This window comes from Octopus sinensis, linkage group LG27, assembly GCF_006345805.1.
Source record: "Octopus sinensis linkage group LG27, ASM634580v1, whole genome shotgun sequence".
In the NCBI taxonomy this organism is placed as follows: Eukaryota; Metazoa; Mollusca; class Cephalopoda; order Octopoda; family Octopodidae; genus Octopus; species Octopus sinensis.
The window spans coordinates 11,562,280-11,585,600 of record NC_043023.1 but is presented as its reverse complement, the minus strand read 5'-3'; the positions used below and the strand labels follow the sequence as shown (position 1 = coordinate 11,585,600).

The 23,321-nt window shown below is 35.5% G+C and overlaps 4 protein-coding genes and 2 long non-coding RNA genes across 6 annotated transcripts in view; 5 read left to right on the top strand and 1 right to left on the bottom strand.

Annotated features, from left to right (window-relative positions):
* Window positions 1–23,321, bottom strand: part of LOC118768206 (zinc finger protein 239-like) — a 113,136-nt gene that overhangs the window by 50,465 nt on the left and 39,350 nt on the right. The window lies entirely within an intron of this gene.
* LOC118768242 lies at window positions 2,122–4,588 on the top strand. Its single transcript, XR_005004071.1, has 2 exons — window positions 2,122–2,331; window positions 4,454–4,588. It is a non-coding gene; the product is annotated as an uncharacterized LOC118768242 (long non-coding RNA).
* On the top strand, window positions 4,855–7,315 carry LOC115225032 (zinc finger protein 708-like). Its single transcript, XM_036513878.1, has 4 exons — window positions 4,855–5,059; window positions 5,144–5,311; window positions 6,272–6,391; window positions 7,113–7,315. Exons 1-4 carry the CDS (start codon window positions 4,855–4,857, stop codon window positions 7,313–7,315), a joined length of 696 nt encoding a protein of 231 aa, XP_036369771.1.
* LOC118768233 lies at window positions 9,777–11,342 on the top strand. Its single transcript, XR_005004062.1, has 2 exons — window positions 9,777–9,867; window positions 11,193–11,342. It is a non-coding gene; the product is annotated as an uncharacterized LOC118768233 (long non-coding RNA).
* Window positions 11,598–12,760, top strand: LOC118768080 (zinc finger protein 675-like). Its single transcript, XM_036513877.1, has 3 exons — window positions 11,598–11,649; window positions 11,806–12,336; window positions 12,507–12,760. The coding sequence occupies exons 1-3, from the start codon at window positions 11,598–11,600 to the stop codon at window positions 12,740–12,742; spliced, it is 819 nt and encodes a 272-aa protein (XP_036369770.1). The 3' UTR covers window positions 12,743–12,760.
* LOC118768079 (zinc finger protein 681-like) lies at window positions 18,311–20,230 on the top strand. The gene is made up of 4 exons (XM_036513876.1): window positions 18,311–18,454; window positions 18,668–18,810; window positions 19,149–19,186; window positions 20,111–20,230. The coding sequence occupies exons 1-4, from the start codon at window positions 18,311–18,313 to the stop codon at window positions 20,212–20,214; spliced, it is 429 nt and encodes a 142-aa protein (XP_036369769.1). The 3' UTR covers window positions 20,215–20,230.

Below are 23,321 nucleotides of genomic sequence, written 5' to 3'. Positions count from 1 at the left end.
GTGCTGGATTTTTGAGGAATTTTATTATGAGAGAATAAAGGAATGGGAATAAGGAATAAAAGTTTTGAGTGACATTGATTTTGTCTTTGTTGTGTTTTCGTCATCGTCATCATCATCATCATCATCATCATCATCCTTTAACGTTTTCTATGCAGGATCAGGTGGGAAAGTGTTACAAGAGCTGTCAAGCCAGAGTACTGCTCCAGATTTGGCTGTATGCCCTTAAGATACATGGTGTGTTTTATAAATATCCCGCTGCAAGTATCATGCTAACATGAAACCAGTAGTAGCTCTTTTGGTTTGGGATTTAATTTGATGTGTGTGTGAACATGATGTCAGTCTAATTACAAAAATAGGTGTACACAAAACTTGTATACAAATCTTCTAGAGGGAAATAAAGAAAAAAAAATTCAAACTTTTCACAATTGCCGTTTACACTCTATATGCTACAAAATTGCAAGATAAGATATCCGATGTGAAAATCTTAGAAAAGTGTAATATGTCCAGCATCCAAAGCATCATCATCATCATCGTTTAGTGTCCACTTTCCATGCTAGCATGGGTTGTACGGTTCAATTTGGGTTTGGGAAGCCTGAAGGCTGCACCAGGTCCAGTCTGGTCTGGCAATGTTTCTGCGGCTGGATGCCCTTCCTAACGCCAACCACTCCTTGAGTGTAGTGGGTGCTTTTTATGTGCCACCGGCATGGGGGGCCAGGCAAGGCTGGCAATGGCCATGAATGGATGGTGCTTTTTACGTTCCACCAGTCGGGGCGGCGCTGGCAACGGCCACTTTCGGATGGTTCTTTTACGTGCCACCGGCACTGGTATCGCAGCTGCAATTACCATTGATGTTGATCGATTTCGATTTTCACTTGCCTCAACAGGTCTTCACAAGTAGAGTTTTGCGTCCCAAGAAGGAAAGGTATGCATAAGTGGACTGGCTGCATCCCATGTAAGGGCCACGGGTCATGGTCTCACTTGTATACTGATGAGAATTCAGTGTAGATGGTTAGGACATGTTTTCGAAATGGAAAATGACTGCTTTACAAAAATTCTTCAGTGTGTCCAACAAATAGAGGGATATCATGACAGCCTGGCCTTAGGTATAAGGATAAGCTGGAGCAATAAATAAACTCTCTAGAGCCTGATTTGACATGTTGGGAAAGTCATTGCCTAGATCCATTTGCATGGCATAAAAATCTTGGTCCTAATCACCTGATTTAAGTGTATTTACACCATTTCTACAATTTCAACCAATCACTGACGTCCATTGAGGTAAAAAAACATTCTGTGCCGTATGAATATGTCCCTCGTTTAAGAAACAGATTGGGTTTATTTACATTTCTGAAGAAAAAAAGATACCCTTCCTCCCACCCGTAAGCCTAACCCTAAAACAGATTGAAATGCAATAGATCGATACTAGGGTCATAATTATGGGTGACAATTTCATGACACCGCTAGAAAAAACTGCCGTTCAAACCGAAAAGATCCCGGAACTGTTGAAAGTTGAATCAAAAAGAAAAAAATATTACAATTTCTCACCGAGGAAGTAACAAAAAGGGCGTGGGGTGGAGAGAAAGGTGGTAATGAAATATATTTCTTTACTACCCACAAGGGGACAAACGAATTAAGTCGATTACATCGACTCCAGTGCGTAACTGGTACTTAATTTATCGACCTCGAAAGGATGAAAGGCAAGTCGACCTTGGCGGAATTTGAACCCAGAACGTAACGGTAGACGAAATACTGCTACGCATTTCGCCCGGCGTGCTAACGTTTCTGCCAGTTCGCCGCCTCGGAAACATTTTTTCACGCTCAGAGTTGCTGAAGGATGGAAAAAACTGCCTGCGTCAGTTGTTGACTGCCATGACACTGCATCCTTTAAGGCCCTCATGCTTTCCGAAATCCGCCAAAACTACACCTGATTATATATACACTTTAGATGAGTTGTAGTGCACCTGAGCACTGTACACAATTATTATTATTATTATTATTATAATAAAATGAAAGTATTGACTCTCAGGGAAATTCGAACAGAAAAGGGGGAGATGTTGTGTTGGAATCGGCGAACACCCCTGTTAATCGACTGGTCTAAAGTGTATAAGTACGCATGCGTGCTAGAGTTGCAACGAACAGAGGCCGTTTGAGAAGCGTTATCGGAATTTTGTGTTGCTGAATTGATGGTTGTTAAGCGATTATACCAGAAGCCCGCAATCATAATAAAACACCATAACAGCAAAGAATATTGCTTACTAAGAGGTTTTGTAGGAATTACACTTCTGAACGAAGCTGAAAGCTGCCCCAACAAATCAGTTTCCTGCATGGAATTCGGTAAGAAAATATATTTTCCAATTAGTCCCACCATCCACGCCTTCTTTTATCAAATAACTAGCAGTATTGCCCGGAGTTGCTCGGGTTTGTTTCGACCCTTTAGAATTGGAATTTTTTGAAAAGTAATAATTTTACATTATGTAGCTTGTTATTCTCTTTAAGTGAACATTTTTCTGGTTGAAATACACCGAAAAATGTTGACACAGCAGTCAAAAGATCGTAAAAAATAGGGATTTTCATAGAAAAAAAGCACCTGTTTGATATAAATAATTTTTGGTGTTAATATGGTCCAATTTGAAGTTTTTCTTCTACGGAAGGAAGAGCAAGCCTTCTTCTATCATACTCTCAATTTTCGTCAACTTGCGCCGCAGGGTCTCGGAGGAGATAGTGTTAGTTGAAGGCTACCAAACCTGCCATACACAGACAATTTCAGCTTTATATAGAGAGAGATTCATTTCTACATAGGCTCACATTATATTTCTTTTTCTATAAAAAAAACACGAGAAGTTCAATGTCAACCCATCGCCTTCTGCAACATTTCAATAGCTTACCTCCCCGTTGCCGCCCCTTTCTGGAATGACCCCATTTACGTACAATATCTCATTGCACCTACATTTATTCGACTGTCAAGCATACGGCTGCAATGGAGATTGTATCCATTGACAGCTTTTCAGTGCCCTCAAGAATCACGTACCCCAATTTTCCATGACAGGTTAGGGCCTGGCCAGGAATCCTCCAAACGAACTCACGACATGTCGCTTAGTCGAATTAGCCCATCATTTACTCCACAAATGTTACATCATCAATACTGTACTTTCACATGATTTGAAAATACTGTAACATATTTACAAAGTATGCTATTTTAATCCCGAGCAAAGCTGGGTATCTGCTGGTTTTTTTTGCATACGTAAATGACTATGGATGTATGCCTTACACATTATATATATATATACTTGCAGTATAGCCCAGCTTTGCTCGGACTTGTTTTCTTTTCGACCCTTTAGAATTGGAATTTTTGAAAAGGAAAAATTTTACATTATGTAGCTTGTTATTCTCTTTAAGTAAACATTTTTCTGGTTGAAATACACCAGAAAATGATGACACAGCAGTTAAAAAATCGTAAAAAATAAGGATTTTCATAGAAAAAGAGCACCTTTTTGATGTAAGTAATTTTTGGTGTTAACATGGTCCGATTTGAATTTTTTCTTCTACGGAAGGAAGAGCAAGTCTTCTTTTATCATACTCTCAATTTTGGTCAACATGCGCCGCAGGGTCTCGAAGAAGATAGTGTTAGTTGAAGGCTACCAAACCTGCCATACATCGTAAAAAATAGGGCTTTTCATAGAAAAAAAGCACCTTTTTGATGTAAATAATTTTAGGTGTTAACATGGTCCGATTTCAATTTTTTCTTCTACAGAAGGAAGAGCAAGCCTTCTATCATACTCTCAATTTTGGTCAACTTGCACCGCAGGGTCTCGGAGAAGATAGTGTTAGTTGAAGGCGTCAGGAAGGGTCACGAAATGACATCACGTCAGGAGGCGACAGGTTAAAAACAGCATCTTCCTTCCGAGGTCAGCGGAAGTTACTGCAAACTGTTAAAATGTATAGAAAGATTGAGAAAATAAGCTCGATTGTCTTAGATATATCAAACATGAATTTTTCTGAAAGGTATGAGGAAGGTAGGTGTAGGGCCGACCTAAACCTTGTGAATGGATTTCGTAGACGGAAACTGAAAGAAGCCCTTTGTATATGTGTGTGTGTGTCTGTGTTTGTCTTCCCAACATCGCTTGCCAACCGATGCTGGTGTGTTTATGTCCCCGTAACTTAGCGATTCGGCCAAAGTGAACGATAGAATAAGTACTTGGCTTCCAAACAGTAAGTCCTGGGATCGATTTACTTGACTAAAAGGCGGTGCTCCAGCATGGCCACTGTCAAATGACTGGAACGAGTAAGAGTAAAAGTTGTGTAGGTATGCCAGTCTTTCAACGCTTCAATGAACTCCGACCCTTGCGAACATTGACATTAAACGGATGACAGTATTGATGCAAAATTTGAAAATGTTGAATTGCTATGTCACTTAACTATCCTCCTTATCTCACTGACTCTTTTTTTTCTATTTCAGAATATCACATCCTGTTGACATAAAAGAAATCTTGTCGTTCAGATGTACCTCTGATATTTTTATGGACTTTCATCAACTAAAGAAGGACAATATATTTATAAGGAGTCTTCATCTATACATCAACCTTTTTATATTGATATAATCTATGACAAACAACAGCAAAATATTGTTTCTTGTCTTCACTGTCTGGAATGTAGAGGAGGTGATTGCTTTACAAGTTTGGATAACTTTACGAAGGACCTGACAATTTTCACCTGCTAATTTAGGTATTAAGTAAGATCACAGATGAAAGAAACATAGTATTAAGTTCTTCCCAGAAAATAGTGACACAACACAAGCATATACATACTAATGACAACGACAATATCTTTGTGATATATATGACAAATTATTCTCCCATAATGAATAATTTAACTAAATCTAAAAACCCTGGTACAAAAGAGAAACCATGTTCCTGTGATGTCTGTGGAAAATCATTCTCTCAAAAAAGTAACTTGACTAGACACAGATGTATTCATACGGGTGAGAGGCCATATCATTGTGATGTCTGTGAAAAATCATTCCCTCGAAGAAGTAACTTGATTAGACACAGATATATTCATACGGGTGAGAAGCCATATCGTTGTGATATCTGTGGAAATTCATTTCGTCAGAGAAGTCACTTGTCTGTTCATACACATACACATACAGGAGAAAAACCGTGTCATTGCGATACCTGTGGTAAATCATTCTCTTGTAATAGTCAGTTGACTACTCATAGACGTATTCATACTGGTGAAAAACCATATCCCTGCGATTTATGTGATAGATCATTTTCTCAAATTGGTGCTTTAACTAGACACAGACGTGTTCATACAGGTGAGAAGCCATATCATTTTGATATCTGTGGTAAATCATTCACTGCAAACGGTGACTTGGCTAGACACAAGCACGTTCATACTGGAGAAAAACCATATCAGTGTGATATCTGTGGTAAATCATTTTCTGAGTCTGGTACCTTGAAATCACACAAACATGTTCATACAGGTGAGAAGCCATATCATTGTGATATCTGTTGTAAATCATTCTCTCGAAGTAGTCAATTGACTAGGCACAGACTTACTCATACAGGAGAAAAACCATTTCATTGTAGAATCTGTGGTAAATCATTCTCTAGAAATAGTGAATTGAATTGTCACAAATGTATTCATACAGGGGAAAAAACGTATCATTGTGATATCTGTGGTAAATCATTTTCTCAAAGTAGTGACTTGCCTAAACACAAATGTACACATACAGGAGAGGAGCCATATCATTGTGATATTTGTGATAAATCATTCGCTGCAAACAGTGACTTGACTAGACACAAGCACGTTCATACTGGGGAAAAACCATATCATTGTGATATCTGTGGTAAATCTTTCTCTCAAAGTGATGACTTGACTAAGCACAAACCTACACATAAAAGAGATAAAGCATATCTTTGTAATATCTGTGGTAAATCATTCACTGGTAAGAGTGAATTATGTAGACATAAACGTATTCATACTGGGGAAAAACCATATCATTGTGATATCTGTGGTAAATCATTTTCTCAGTCTGGTAACTTGAAATCACACAGACGCGTACATAGAGGAGAGAAACCATATCACCGTGATATTTGTGGTGGGTCATTCTCTGAAAGGAGTGCCTTGACTACACACACGTTCACACATACAGGAGAGAAGCCATTTCATTGTAATATCTGTGATAAATCGTTCACTGGAAATAGTCAATTGACTTGTCACATACTGGGGAAAATCCATACCAATGTGATATCCGTGGTAAATCCTTTTCCAGTTATAACACTCACTCGTCACAAACTTATTCATACTGAGGAAAATCCTTATCATTGTGATATCTGCGGTAAATCGTTTCCCAGAAATAACACTCTCACTTGTCACAAACGTATTCATACAGGTGAAAAGCCATATCAATGTAATATCTGTGGTAGATCATTTTCTGGAAGCAGCGGCTTGATTAAACACAAACGTATTCATACAGAGAGAGAAGCCGTATCATTGTAATATCTGTGGCAAATCATTTGCTGAGAGTAGCAATTTAACTTCTCACAAACGTGTTCATACAGGAGAGAGGCCATATCATTGTAATATCTGTGATAAAGCATTCCCAACAAGTAGTTGTTTGACTGATCACAAACGTATTCATACTGGGGAAAAGTTATATCAGTGTGATATTTGTGGTAAATCATTCACTAGAAATAGTCAATTGACTCGTCACAAACGCATTCATACTGGGGAAAATCCATACCATACCAGTGTGACATCTGCGGTAAATCATTTTCAGAAATAACACTGTCACTCGTCACAAACGTATTCATACTGGGGAAAAACCATATCGTTGTGATATCTGTGGCAAATCATTTTCTTGTAATGGTGACTTGACTGTCCATAAACGTATTCATACAGGAGAGAAGCCATATCATTGTGATTACTGTGGTAAATCATTCCCTCAAAGTAGTTCATTAACACAACACAAACGGATTCATACAAGTGAGAAACCATATCACTGTGATATCTGTGGTAAATCATTCTCTCAAAGTGGAATCTTGTCTAGACACAAACGTACACATACAGGGGAGAAGCCAGATGATTGTGATATCTGGTGAATCATTCTCTAGCAAGAGTAACAAACATATTCAAAATTGGGGAAAATCCATATCACTGTAACATCTGTGGTAAATCATTTGCTGAAAATAATTTTTTAACTAGTCACAAGGATATTAATACAGAAGGGAAGCCAAATCCTTGTGACATCTGTGGTGAGTCATTCTCTCAAAAAGGCCTCTCAAGTACACATGTGAGTGTTCATTCACAAGTGTAACCGTATCAATATTAAAATTTATGACAACAGGACAACAATTATGAATATTTTGTCTGCTAAAAGACAGGGTTTATTCCTCTTCATGCTTGACATTATCAACTTCAGTTTCTTGGATGTCAACATGAAATTCATGAATCTCAACTTCAATATCATTTATATATCTAAATATATCAACACAGAGATGACTTTGATTTCTGAAGAAGATTGTGCTGGATTTTTGAGGAATTTGTTATGAGAGAATAAAGGAATGGGAATAAGGAATAAAAGTTTTGAGTGACATTGATTTTGTCTTTGTTGTGTTTTCGTCATCATCATCATCATCATCATCATCATCCTTTAACGTTTTCTATGCAGGATCAGGTGGGAAAGTGTTACAAGAGCTGTCAAGCCAGAGTACTGCTCCAGATTTGGCTGTATGCCCTTAAGATACATGGTGTGTTTTATAAATATCCCTCTGCAAGTATCATGCTAACATGAAACCAGTAGTAGCTCTTTTAGTTTTGAATTTAATTTGATGTGTGTGTGAACATGATGTCAGTCTAATTACAAAAATAGGTGTACACAAAACTTGTATACAAATCTTCTTGAGGGAAATAAAGAAAAAAACATGAAACTTTTCACAATTGCCGTTTACACTCCATATGCTACAAAATTGCAAGATAAGATATCCGATGTGAAAATCTTAAAAAAAATGTAATATGTCCAGCATCCAAAGCATCATCATCATCGTTTAGCATCCGCTTTCCATGCTAGCATGGGTGGTTGGACGGTTCAATTTGGGTCTGGAAAGCCTGAAGGCTGCACCAGGCCCAGTCTGATCTGGCAATGTTTCTACGGCTGGATGCCCTTCCTAACGCCAACCACTCCGTGAGTGTAGTGGGTGCTTTTTACATGCCACCGGCATGGGGGGCAAGGCGACGCTGGCAATGGCCATGAATGGATGGTGCTTTTTACGTTCCACCAGCACGAAGCCAGTCGGAGCGGCGGTGGCAACGGCCACGTTCGGATGGTTCTCTTATGTACCACCGGCACTGGTATCACAGCTGCAATTACCATTGATGTTGATCGATTTCGATTCTCACTTGCCTCAACAGGTCTTCACAAATAGAGTTTTGTGTCTCAAGAAGGAAAGGTATGCATAAGTGGGCTGGCTACATCCCATGTAGAGGCCACGGGTTATGGTCTCACTTGTATACTGATGAGAATTCAGTGTAGATGGTTAGGACATGTTTTCGAAATGGAAAATGACTGCATTACAAAAATTCTTCAGTGAGTCCAACAAATAGAGGGATATCATGACAGCCTGGCCTTAGGTATAAGGATAAGCTGAAGCAATAAATAAGCTCTCTAGAGCTTGATTTGACATGTTGGGAAAGTCATTGCCTAGTGTAGGCAAGGGAAGAGAGATGCTAAAACCAAAAAAAATGAGAATTATCTATATATATAAAAGCTGAAGTCTGTGTATAGCGGGTAAGGAGAGGGGTTGGCAACAGGAAAGGACCCTAACTGGGACATGATGTCACAGGTTAAAGACGGCCTCTTTCTCCAGGGTCTGCGACGGGATGAAGTTGTGTCCTGGAAACGGTCATAGGGTAGAATATACAAGGACACTTTCTTAAAATAATCTGGTGAGAATTTTAAAAGAACTTGAAGATGAAGTTATTGACAGAATGGGACAAAGTAAAAAGAAAAACCGGAACGAATCCAACGAGTCAGTAGCGCTCTCTATTGGAGAATTAAGGAAATACAATTATATCAGGGGAAACAACTTCTGCACCACATCAACCTCGTGGCCAAAAAAGCTAATTAATGTGCTTAATTACCGATCACTGAGTCGCTGTTTATTTGTGAATTCGGTAAGTGGACAAAGATTTACTTTAAGGCTGTAATAGTGTTGATAATACTACTAATAATAAGGTAAATAATAGAATTCTGTGAACCTCTCGATGTTACAGTAATTATTTTTCGAAGCGGGAACCTGACAACAATTAGGAAAAATATTTGTTCGTCTTAATTAATAACTTCCGAACTGAAATGTTGATCTGTTATTTATGAAAACCTATGATCGACTGTTACATGTGATATTTAGTAAATTAGTTTGTAAAAATGAATGTAATGTGGCAAAATTAATTAGTAAAATGAGAAGAAACCGATTGAAGAATACCACATTAATTAACGTTGTCCCGTTGTTAATGAGGCATTGATAAAACGGTAAGTTGAGAAAGATTTACTTTAAGGCTGTAATGATAATAATAATAATGTAAATAATAGAATTATGTGAACCTCTCGATGTTACAGTAATTATTTTTCGAACCGAAAACGTAACAAAATTAGGAAAATATATTTCTTCGACTTAATTAATAACTTTGCACCTGAAATGTTGATTTGTTGTTTATAAAATACTACGACCGTCTGTTACATGTGATAGAACTGAAATTAATTGGTAAATGATAATAAAACAGCGTAATTAATTAGTAGAATGTGAGGAGTCCGATTGAAGAATTCCACATTAATATATGTTATCCTGTTGTTTATGAGGCATTGATAAAACGGTAAGTTGATAAAGATTTAATGTAATGTTATATTAATAATAGTAATGATGATGATGATTTCAAAACTGGCCCAGGGTCAGCAATCTTTAATACGAGCGATCAGTCGATTGCATGGATCCCGGTTTTTTCCCCGGAAGAGATGAAAGATAAAGTCGATCTCATCCGTATTTGAACTGAGGACTTTCTGCCGAGGTCGGCTTTGTATTTCATTCCATTCCGTGTAAAGAAAATAATGATGATGATAATAGTGCCCTACACATCATTAGGATCTTTTCACTTTGACCGACAGATTTTTAAAAATAATTTCTATGTAACTAAAAATAAATTAATCTTCATATACTGGTAGAATGTGTTTATAAAACATCTTCTCTTGGTTTTCTTGAGAAAATTCTGTAGTTTGAAACATATTTGTTGTTTAATTTCTGCCATTTCGGCAATTTCAACCAATCAATGACGCCTATTGAGGTGAAAACGATCTCTGGCTGCGTTATATGAAAATGTCCCTGTTACATATTATATATTCGTTTAAGAAACAGATTGGGTTTATTTACATTTCTGAAGAAAAAAAGATACCCTTCCCCCCAACCCTAACCCTAAAACAGATTCAAATGCAATAGATCGATACTAGGGTCATAATTATGGGTGGACACTAAAGAGGGAACGGTTTTGTTATCCAGCTCTGTTTACGAGTGACCCCTCAGTTTATGGCCACAGGGTATCTTTTTTCTCATAAAAATCAGGGATATTTTCACATGACGCCGTCGGTAAATGTTACGGCTGAAATCGTTTTCACATCAATAGACGTCTTTGATTGGTTGAAATTGCTGTGAAATGCAAGAAATTAAACAACAAATATTACAAACTACAGAATTTTCTCAAGAATGCCAAGAGAAAAAGATGTTTTATAAGCACATTCTACCAGTATACGAAGTTTAAAATTTTTTAGTTACATAGAAATTATTTTGAAAATCTGCCGGTCAAAGCAAAAAGATCCTAATGATGTGTAGGGCACTGCCCATGGGCTCATCATAGACATCATGAAGACAGGGACCTTCACTGCCGGCTAACTAGCGAGCTGGTCCAGAAAAGGGAATTCCGGTCGGGCTACATGAAGTCTTAAATCAAACATTTTTCTGAATGGTTGTAAAGGTGAGTGTGTGTAGTAAACTTGTGTGGGTATACCAATGTTTCAACGCCTCAATGAACTCTGACCCCTGTAAACATTGACATTAAATGACTGATAGTGTTCATGTAATATTTACAATGTTGAATTACTATGTCACTTAACTATCCTCTTTACCTTACTGTTTCTTTTTCTATTTCAGAATATCAAATCTTGTTGACATAAAGGAAATTTTGTCGTTCAGATGTGACTTTTGATATTTTTATGGACTTTCATCAACTAAAGGAAGACGATATATTTATAAGGAGCATTCATCTATACATCAACGTTTCTATATAAATATAATATATGACAAACAACAGCGAAATATTTTTCTTGTCTTCACTGTCTGGAATGTAGAGGAGGTGATTGCTTTACAAGTTTGGATAACTTTACGAAGGACCTGACAGTTTTCACCTGCTAATTTAGATATTAAGTAAGATCACAGATGAAAGAGACATAGCATTAAATTATTCCCTGAAAATCGTGATGCAAATGGACACAAACATATTCATAGAAAAGAAAAAACAATATTATTGTGATATATATGACAAATTATCCTGTCATAATGAATAATTTAACTGAACCTAAAAACTCTGATACAAGAGAGAAACCATATCGTTGTGATGTCTGTGGTAAATCATTCTCTCGAAAAAGTTACTTGACCATTCACAAACGTATTCATACAGGAGAGAAACCATATCACTGTGATATTTGTGGTAAATCATTCTCTTGTAATAGTGCCTTGACTAAACATAAACGTATTCATACTGGAGAGAAGCCATATCGTTGTGATATCTGTGGTAAATCATTTTCTCATAATAGTGACCTGACTGTCCATAAACGTGTTCATACAGGAGAGAAGCCATATCATTATGACGTCTGTGGTAAATCCTTCATTGAAAGTGATAACTGCAATAAACACAAGCGCCTTCATATTGGGGAAAAACCATATCGTTGTGATATCTGTGGGAAATCATTTTCTTATAATTGTGACTTGACTGTCCATAAACGTATTCATACTGGGGAAAAACCATATCATTGTGATATCTGTGGCAAATCATTTTCATGTAATAGTGACTTGACTAAACATAAACGTATTCATACAGGAGAGAAGCCATATCGTTGTGATATCTGTGGTAAATCATTCTCTCGAAGAAGTCTCTTGACTATCCATAAACGTATTCATACAGGAGAGAAGCCATATCGTTGTGATATCTGTGGCAAATCATTTTCATGTAATAGTGACTTGACTGTCCATAAACGTATTCATACAGGAGAGAAGCCATATCGTTGTGATATCTGTGGTAAATCATTCTCTCGAAGAAGTCTCTTGACTGTCCATAAACGTATTCATACAGGAGAGAAGCCATATCGTTGTGATATCTGTGGCAAATCATTTTCATGTAATAGTGACTTGACTGTCCATAAACGTATTCATACAGGAGAGAGAAGCCATATCGTTGTGATATCTGTGGTAAATCGGTTTCTGATAATAGCACTTTATCTCGACATAAACGTATTCATACAGGAGAGAAGCCATATAGTTGTGATGTCTGTGGTAAATCATTTGCTGATAATAGCACTTTATCTCGACATAAGTCTATTCATACTGGGGAGAAACCATATCATTGTGATATCTGTGGTAAATCATTCTCTAGAAGAAGTGTCCTAACTAAACACCAGTGCAGGATAGAAACCATATCATTGTGATATATGTGGTAAATCATTCTCATACAATAGTGACTTCACTAATTATAAGCATATACATACTGGGGAAAAACAATATCATTGTATATCTGTGGTAAATCATTCTCTCAAAAACGCCATTTAAGTACACATGTGAGTATTCACACAAAAGTGCAACCATTCAGTATTAATCTTTATTACAACAATTATGGCTATTTTTTTTCTGCTGAAAGACTGGGCTATTTTTATCTCTTCAAATATGATGTTATCGACTTCATTTTCAATAATGTCAACATCAAATTCATGAATGTCATGTATATATATGGAAGTATATCAACAATGCCTTTGATTTCTGAAGATGATTGCTCTGGATTTTTGAGCAATTTGTTTTGAGAGAATAAAGAAAAGGGAATAACGAATAAAAGGTTACACTGAAGTTGATTTTGTCTATGTGTTTTCATCATTGTCTCTGTTATCATCATTATCATTTAGTGAAATTTTTATTTTTTTACTGGCATGCGTGGCACAGTGTGACATGAGCTAGCAAACCATAATGCTGCACTAGGTTCCAATCTGATTTGTTTGGGTTTCTTTGGGTGTATTCTCCTAATGCTAACTTGTTCACAGTTTATGCTGTGTGCTTCAAATATATATGTACGTATGCACACACACACACACACACATATATATGTGTGTGTATACATATATATATATATATCATCATCATCATCCAATGAAAAAAATATATATTTCCATTGATTCCGAGGTGGGGGCGTCCGCACCACTTTTTCCAAGCAAAAATAAGGAGTTTGCAGCACATTGTGAGGTCAGGGTACTTGATTCCGTGCAAAAAATTTGAGTTTTTTTGTTTGTCTTTATGAAAATCTTGTGGGTGAAATTATCAAAATTTACCCGAAATTCTTCTGGACTCCAACTTCTCCGAAAAAAATTGTGACAACAAATTTGTATGTAATCGTAATCTAAACACCTAAAAAGTATTACCATCGTAATCTACCTCATCAGAAATGTAGTCATGGAAATCTACCAAATAATCATCATCATTTAACGTCCACTTTCCATGCTAGCATGGGTTGGACGATTTGACTGAGGTCTGGCAAACCAGACTCCAATCTGATCTGGCAGAGTTTCTACAGCTGGATGCCCTTCCTAATGCCAACCAGCTGTAGAAACTCTGCCAGATCAGATTGGAGTCTGGTTCACCAGACCTCAGTCGAATATACATATATATATATATGTACAAATGATAAGAAGACAAAGAAAATTGTTTAACACATTGTGGCTGGGCAGTAAAAACAGTTCCTCTGGTACTAAAATTCCTGTGATGGGTGAAAAGTTATTTGACCAGCGACTTCGGAAAATGGGAGAAACTATTAAATAGATAACTTGACACTTGCTCAGGAATTAAACAATGAAGATATTTATGTTTGTGGTGGCGAAGTTGTGTGATCTGCAGTAGAGTAGACTAAATCGCCTCCCACCAAGCAGACCAACTTCGTGGCCGTAGAGTGTGTAGGCAAGGGAAGAGAGATGCAAAAACATAAAAAAAATTAGAATTATCTATATATATAAAGCTGAAGTCGGTGTATGGTGGGAAAGGAGAGGGGTTGGCGACAGGAAATGACCCCAAGTGGGACATGACGTCACAGGCTAAAGACGGCGTGTTTCTTCCAGGGTCTGCGACGGGATGAAAACACAAGGGAATGGTCTACTTTGAAAAAAAAAAATGTTTGACTGTCCTTAAGGTTGTTTTGCTTTTTTTTCAATGCTTCTAATTGTTTTGTAACGAAAAAAAACGCAATTGTTTTTAAAATAATATACACCGTATATCGTTGAAAAATATTTCCTAAGCTCCAGTAAGGGCTCGCTATTAACTTAGGTTTTGCAATGTTGCGCAAATCAGATCATTTGCATACGCAAGTCGCTGTAGGATCGACTACCTACGACTGGCTAGCGCGGATGCGCACACCGGGTCCAGTCTACGCGACTAGTACCAACTGCCGTTCAAACCGAAATGATCCGTACCTGGTAGAGTTTTAGGTACTACTAGCGAAGACTGGTCCCTGTGCGCGCACACACGCAGTCGCGTGTCCACGCTAGCTAGTCGTAAGTAGTTGATCCTACAACGACTTGCGCGTATGCAAATGAGTTGATTTTACAGAATAAAATAAAAGAACTTTTTAAAGTAAGTAAATAAATTATTTCTTAGAACAATGTATATGATTTTTTTACACAAATCAAATAAAATGTGTGAGATATATTCTTTAGTTTTCATATTCTTTAGTTTTTAATCGTGTGTGGGGTGTGTGTATATATACACCGATACAAGTAAATATTATATATGTGTTTATGTGTGATATATTCTTTCACTAGTTTTTAGTTTTTGGACATCATCCATAATAGGGACAGCATTCAGGTATCATCATCATCATCATCATCGTATATATATATAATATGTGTGTGTGTGTTTTGTTTTGATGTTTTCTTGTTTGTTTATTTACACTAAACGCCCCACCTACCTCTTGTCCTGATCATTAATTAGACCCATTGGTTGTCTTCAACTCATTTGCAAGTCGTTGTAGGATCGACTACTTACGACTAGCTAGCGCGGACATGCGTGGGCGCACACCGGTTCCAGTCTTCGCTAGTAGTACCGAGAGTTTTATAGCAGAATATATGAGTACACTTTCTTAAAATAATCTGATCAAAATTTGAAGAAATTGGGATTAAGATAAAAAACTGGAACGAATCGGACCAGTCAGTACAGCCATCTATTGGAGAATTGAAGAAATACAACTTTATAAAGGGAAATAACTTCGACTCCACTTTGCCACCTCCAATTAAATTATTAATTAAGGTGCTTAATTACTGATCGTTGACTCGCTATTTATGTCTGAATACAGTAAGTTGACAAAAATGTACTTTTAGGCTGTAACGGTGATAATAATGCTAATAATGATAATGTAAAGAATAGATTTATGTAACCCTCTCGAAGTTACAGTAATTATTTTTCGAAGCGGGAACCTGACAACAATTAGGAAAATATAATTTGCTCGTCTTAATTAATAATTAACTGAAATGTTGATCTGTTGTTTAGGAAAACCTACAATCGACTTTTATATGTGATATAAAGTAAATTAATTGGTAAAATGAAAGTAATGTGGCATGATTAATTAGTAAAAGGTGAGGAGAACGGTTGAAGACTACCACATTAATTAATTCTGTTGTGTCTGGGAAGAGTCATCCTCTTTTAGTGCCTTATTATTTAACACACTCACCGATAAAATTTCCACTTATTCTTATTTTTGTTTCCCTAAAATTTTCGTTTCGTCTTGCAACCTTTTCAATAGCTCTGTCCGTTATTTACACTGTGTCCCTTTTGTTTGTTTGTGCAGTCGATAAATTAAGTACCAGTTACGAACTGGGTCGATGTAATCGACTTAATCCGTTTGTCCCCTCTATGTTTAAACCTCTTGTGGGTAGTAAAGAAATAGATATTTCGTGTGCCGTTACGTTCTAGGTTCAAATTCCGCCGAGGTCGACTTTGCCTTTCATCCTTTCGGGGTCGATAAATTAAGTACCAGTTACGAACTGGGTCCATGTAATCGACTTAATACCTAGTCTCTCCTTGTTTGTCCCCTATATGTTTAGCCCCTTTGTGGGTTATAAAGAAACAGATAAAAATTTCAAATTTTGACCCAGGGCCAGCAACCTTCATGTGAGCGAGAAGTAGATATATAGACCCCAAGGCGGCGAGCTGGCAGAAACGTTACCACGCTGGGCGAAATGCCTAGCGGTATTTTGTCGGCCGCTACGTTCTGAGTTCAAATTACGCCGAGGTTGACTTTGCCTTTCATCCTTTCGGGGTCGATAAATTAAGGACCAGTTACGCACTGGGGTCAATTGTAATCGACTTAATCCGTTTGTCCTTGTTTGTCCCCTCTGTGACAAACGACGATGATGATGATGATAAGCCTTTTTACTTAAGGCATAAGGCCTGTAATTTGGTTGGGAGGTGTAATTCTATTGGGATCTTTTCCTTTTGAATGCCAGATTTCAACACAATTTCTAGTTAACTAAACACTTTAAAACTTCGTATACTGGTAGAATGTGTCAAAATAAAATATTTTTTTCTCTTAGCTTTCTTGAGAAAATTGTAATTTGTTTGTTTAACGTAGTTTAATTTTTCAAATTTTAACCAATCCTTTGCTCTCTTTTGAGCTAAAATCTTTTGCTGCGTCTAAAACTGAGACAACATCCTGTAACTAACCCTAAACCTCCACCCTAACCCTAATTTTTTTTTTCTTAATTGTTAGATTAATTTAATTGTTTATAGAATTATTTTGATTGTTAATCGTTTAAATCACTTTCCATTGCTTTTGGGTTTTTTTACACGTGTGACAATTAAATAATTTAGGCCTTCAAAAGGAAAAGATCCCATTTAATTACTGCCCAATAAGAGGAAACTTGCCTAATTAATTCTGATAGAATACCTACAAATCCGTCTGGGGTAAGTACTTAAATGTACCCCACCAACTTTGTTTCCTCGTCACTTTCTTAAAAATTGGTATTTTTAAATGAAATCTATAAAAGAAGTACTCCAGCATGGCCACAGTAACTGACACTCTGTGTTTTAGTTTAGCCATTCAACTGAAAAGCCTGCTCATGGAATTAACATGCAAATGGCTGAGTATTCCACAGACATGGGGACCCTTGATATAGTCTTCAGGGAGGCACAGCATGACATGGATGCTGAGAAGACTGGCCCTTTGAATTACAGGTGAAACTCATTTTTGACACCTGAGTGGACTGATGTGAAGTGAAATAAATTGGTTTGGAGACTCATTGCACCACTGTGTATCAAACTCACAACTTTACAATTGTGAGTGAAATACCTAACCACTAAGCCATGCCACTTCACAGGTGAAACAAGTGAAAGGAGAGAAGAGAAAGAAAACAGATAAATAATTAGAGAGAAATGTGGAAGCGATTCATCTATATACAGAATGTTGTAAAAGTTTCAATGCCTCAATGGATTCTGACCCATGCAAACGTAGATATTAAATGGATGACAATTGATGTCGTAAAATTGAATTACTCTGTTGTTTAACTATCCACTTTATCTTACTGCCTCTTTTCCTATTTCAGAATATCACATCATGTCGACATAAAAGAAATTTCTTCATTCAGATGTGCCTCTGATGTTTTTATTGACTTTCCTTGACTGAAGGATGTCCACGTATTAACAAGAAACATTCATCAATACTTCAAACTCTTAATATAAATTTGATAGGAAAAAATTTCTTGACATTGTATTTCTCAACAACATTGTTTTTCTTCACTGTCTGGAATGTAGAGGAGATTATCAATTAACAGGTTAATTTAACGTTGGATAACTTTACAAAAGATTTGACAGTTTTCATTTTCTATTTTAGACATTGAGTAAAATAACAAATGAAAGAAACATAACATTAAATTATTCTCTGGAAATAGTGACACAACTAAACACTAACATCCACAGAATTTGGAAAAACACACTATTATTGTGATATTATGAGAGATTATTCTCTCATAATGAATAATTTGACTAAACCAAAAACCCCTGATACAAGAGAGAAGCCATATCATTGTGATGTCTGTGGTAAGTCATTCGGTGAAGAAAGAGTCTTAACCAAACACAAATGCATTCAGAGAGGAGGGAAATCACATCACTGTGATGTCTGTGGTAAATCATTCTCTCAGTGGTGGTTGACTTGTCACAAACGTATTCATACTGGGGAAAAACCATATCACTGTGATATCTGTGGTAAATTATTTTCTAGGTCTTATTCCTTGAAATCACACAAACCTGTTCATGCTGGGAAAAAACCATATCACTGTGATATCTGCGGTAAATCATTCTCTCAAAATGGTCATTTGACTGGTCACAAGCGTATTCATACTAAGGAAAACCCATATCAGTGTGATATTTGTGGTAAATCATTTTCTGATAATAGCACTTTAACTAGTCACAAATATACTCATACAGGAGAGAAGCCATATCACTGTAATATCTGCGGTAAATCATTCTCTCAAAGGGGTTCTTTGACTTGTCACAAAAAACGTATCATACTGGGGAAAAACCATATCAGTGTGATATCTGTGGTAAATCATTTTCTGAGTCTGGTCCCTTGAAACCACACAAACGTGTTCATACAGGTGAGAAGCCATATCGTTGTGATATCTGTGGCAGATCCTTTTCTGTAAATAGCTCTTTAACTAGTCACAAACATATACATACGGGAGAAATGCGATGTCATTGTAAAACTTGTGGGAAATCATTTTCTAAAAAAAGCACTTTAACTAGTCACAAACGTATTCACACAGGTGAGAAACCATATCGCTGTGATATCTGTGGTAAATCGATTTCTGGAAATAGTGCTTTAACTAGACACAAGCGTATTCATTCAGGTGAGAAGCCATATCAATGTAATATCTGCGGTAAATCATTTTCTGATAATGGTCTCTTGAAATCACACAAACGTACTCATACAGGTGAGAAACCATATTGCTGTGATACCTGTGGCAAATCATTCTCCGAAAGTAGTACTATAACTATTCACAAGCGTATTCATACAGGAGAGAAGCCATATCATTGTAATATCTGTGGTAAATCATTCACTGCAAACAGTGACTTGACTAAACACAAGCACGTTCATACAGGAGAGAAGCCACATCGCTGTGACATCTGTGGTGGGTCATTTTCTAATGCCAGTTACATGAAAAGGCACAAACGTATTCATACAGCTGAGAAGACATATCACTGTGATACATGTGGCAAATCATTCTATGAAAATAGTGATTTAACTAAACACAAGCGCGTTCACACTGGGGAGAAACCATATCAGTGTGATATCTGTGGTAGATCTTTTTCTAGAAATAGCGACTTGATTTACCATAAGCGCATTCATACTGGGGAAAAACCATATTAGTGTGATATCTGTGGTAAATCATTTTCTCTAAATAGCTATTTAACTAGTCACAGACATATTCATACAGGTGAGAAGCCATATCGTTGTGATACCTGTGGTAAATCATTCTCTAGAAACAGGGAATTGACTACTCACATACGTATTCATACTGGAGAAAAACCATATCATTGTGATATCTGTGGTAAATCATTCTCTCAAATAAGTGTCTTAACTAAACACCAGCGTATTCATACAAGTGAGAAACCATATCATTGTGATATCTGTGGTAAATCCTTCTCTTGTAATAGTCTATTGACTAATCATAAACGTATTCATACAGGAGAGAAGCCATATCACTGTGATATCTGTAGTAAATCATTTTCTAAAAATAGCACTTTAACTAGTCACAAATATACTCATACAGGTGAGAAACCATATCATTGTGATATCTGTGGTAAATCATTCTCTAGTAGTAGCCATTTGACTAAACACAAGCGCCTTCATACAGGGGACAAATTATATCATTGAGATATCTGTGGTTAATAATTCTGTTACAATTAAGTTACAATTATTAAGGTAATGAAGTTCTTTATTTCAAACAAAACTAAGTAATATAGAAGTCAAATTTGGGTGAAATCCGTTAAAATTAGCTATATTATATATATATATATATATATATATATATGAGCAACAGACATGAACACACATACACACACGTACGTACGTACACCTATTGCATGTTTTATGCACGCATACATGTTCATAAACAGAAATGAATGGAAAAAATGTTAAATTTGTAGATTAACACTTGCACGATTTTCACTAAGAAAAAAAATCGTTTTTTTTATTTGCATGGAATCAAATACTCTGGCCTCAAAACCCTTTTTGTGGTCCATTAAACGGAGTGGGGTGTGGTGGAAGCCTCGCAAATTGTACCCATTTATATTGTATAATTAACTGACAAATTGTTACTCACCTCTTTGTTGTTAAATAAATGGATTGTCAACAAAACCCTTTTTTACTCGGTGTAAAATAAAAACAAATTCTTTCGCACCCAAAGTAATGTGTGTGAGAGAGAGAAGGGGAAAAAGATGAACGATTTAAAATAAATATATTGTAATTGTTGTGTGAGAAAGTATATATACTATGATTATAAAATATAGTGTGCCTTTCAAAAACAAAAACATTTTACATTTTATTTTTTATGAACGTCATAACTTTCTCTCTCTCTCTCTCCCTCTCTCACTTTGTCTTTCCCGTGAAACTCTCTGCCTCCTTCTTCCACTTTTCTTCATCTTATTTATTTTGTTAGATGATATTTGTTATGGTTAAAAGCAATGGTTGAAAAATAGATTTTTACCCTATCCGCAGGTGCTTCGGGAAGAAAATAAGTTGACAAAACCCAGATAAGATGTTGACAAATGTCCTCCTAAAATTAGAGACACATGCGTGCTAATTTGTGGATGTGCATAAATTACAATCATGTACACACACACACACACATCCTCCCTTTTATAGATACGATATATATATATATTTATTTTAAATATTTTAATTAATTGTATCTTATTTTTTAAACAAGAATATATTTAAGATATTTCGTACTTTACATGATTATTTATGTATATTTATTAATTTATCTATTATTGTTTTTATCTTTAACCTGAAGAGTGGCTATATTTCTATTGAAGTGATTCTACTACTATTATTTTTATTATTATCATTTCTTAAATATGGCCACGAAACACGTGTCGTTATTTTACCGAATATATACGTTTTATTTATTTATTATTTTGCACATTACTTAATCAATTTTATATGTTTTATCTTATATTTAATCTTTCTATAATATGTAATTTTTCTAAATGGTATAATTTAATTTTTAATTATTAAATTGAGAAAATTTGGTTATTTTCTCATTTATATATATATATATTTATATATATATATATATATATATATATATATATATATATATATATATATATTATATATATATATATATATATATATATATATATATATATATATATATATATATAGTAGAAATATGTTACAAAAAGAAAATATGAAATACACGTAGAAATGTAAGGGTATTTATGACAGGTAACGACAAATATATACATTTAGATTGACTGAGGTGGTAATAAGAGTCATAAAAGTCATTATTATGAGATGATTATAAGATGATAATAAAGTAAGAGAACAAAACGAACCATGATTTACGCAAAATTATTCATCGTTTGAACAACACCGGCTAATACATTGTGTCAGGTCTAATAGTTCCTGAGGAAAAAAAAGATTATTTGTAAGGGAGGTGGACAAGTGAGACCATAACCCGTGGCCTCTACATGGGATGTAGCCAGTCCACTTATGCATACCTTTCCTTCTTGGGAAAGAAGCAGTCAAAACGACCAAAACCACACTTAAGAGCAATGTGGTTTTGGTCATTCTAACTACTTCTTCTAGCATATAAAAATTACCCATTGAAGGTAGTTTTCTCTTGTGTTCAAATATACACAATTTTATATTAAGAATATGCTGTTTATTGACTTTTATACATGCTAGGCCACTGGTGGTGAAATTTAAAAATATATTTGCCATCCTATATATTTACACATCTATCTATCTCTCTCTCTCTCTCTCTATATATATATATATATATATACGATGGACTACTTTCAGTTTCCATCTAACAAATCCACTTACACAGCTTTGGTCAGCATGTGGCTATAGTAAAAGACACTTGTCCAAGGTGTCACGCAGTGGAACTGAACCTGGAACCATGTGGTTGAGAAGCAAACTTCTTACCACACATCCACTCCTACACCTATATATATATATATATATATATAATATTATATATATATATATATATATTATATATATATATATATATATATTATATATATATATATATATATATATATATATATATATATATATATATATATATAGGTATGTATGTATGTGTATATATATATATATATATATATATATATATATATATATATACACACACATATATATAGATATATATATATACATACACATATATATCTGTATATATATATACATACACATATATATCTGTATATATATATATAATATATATATATATATATATATATATCTGTAAATGTAATATGTGACAATTATTTTACAGATAATTCCTCTATTTACATAATATTGAGGCCTCTTTCTTTCTCTTGTTATCTTACCGTTTTTACCAATATATATATATATTACTCCGAGTAACAGCTTTTGTTAAATTTCTGCTTTTTTAAATAAAGCATATTACTCTACCTCTGGTATTGGAGTACTCCTTTTTCCACCTTGTTTCACATTTATGTCTTTACTCCAGTATATGTATAAATATATATATATATATATATACATATATATATTTTGGGTTTGGTTTGCAAAATTCTTTATGTGAGTTTGTGTGTTGAACCATATTCTGTTGTCAGGGGAGAGTCATCCTCTTTTGGTGCCTTATGATTTAACACACTCACTGGTAAAATTTCCACTTATTCCTTTTTTAACTTTCTAAAATTTTCGTTGCGTCTTGCAACCTTTTCAATAGTTTTGACTATTTCAGTGGTAAGCCTTTACACCAATATGGAGTCAAAACT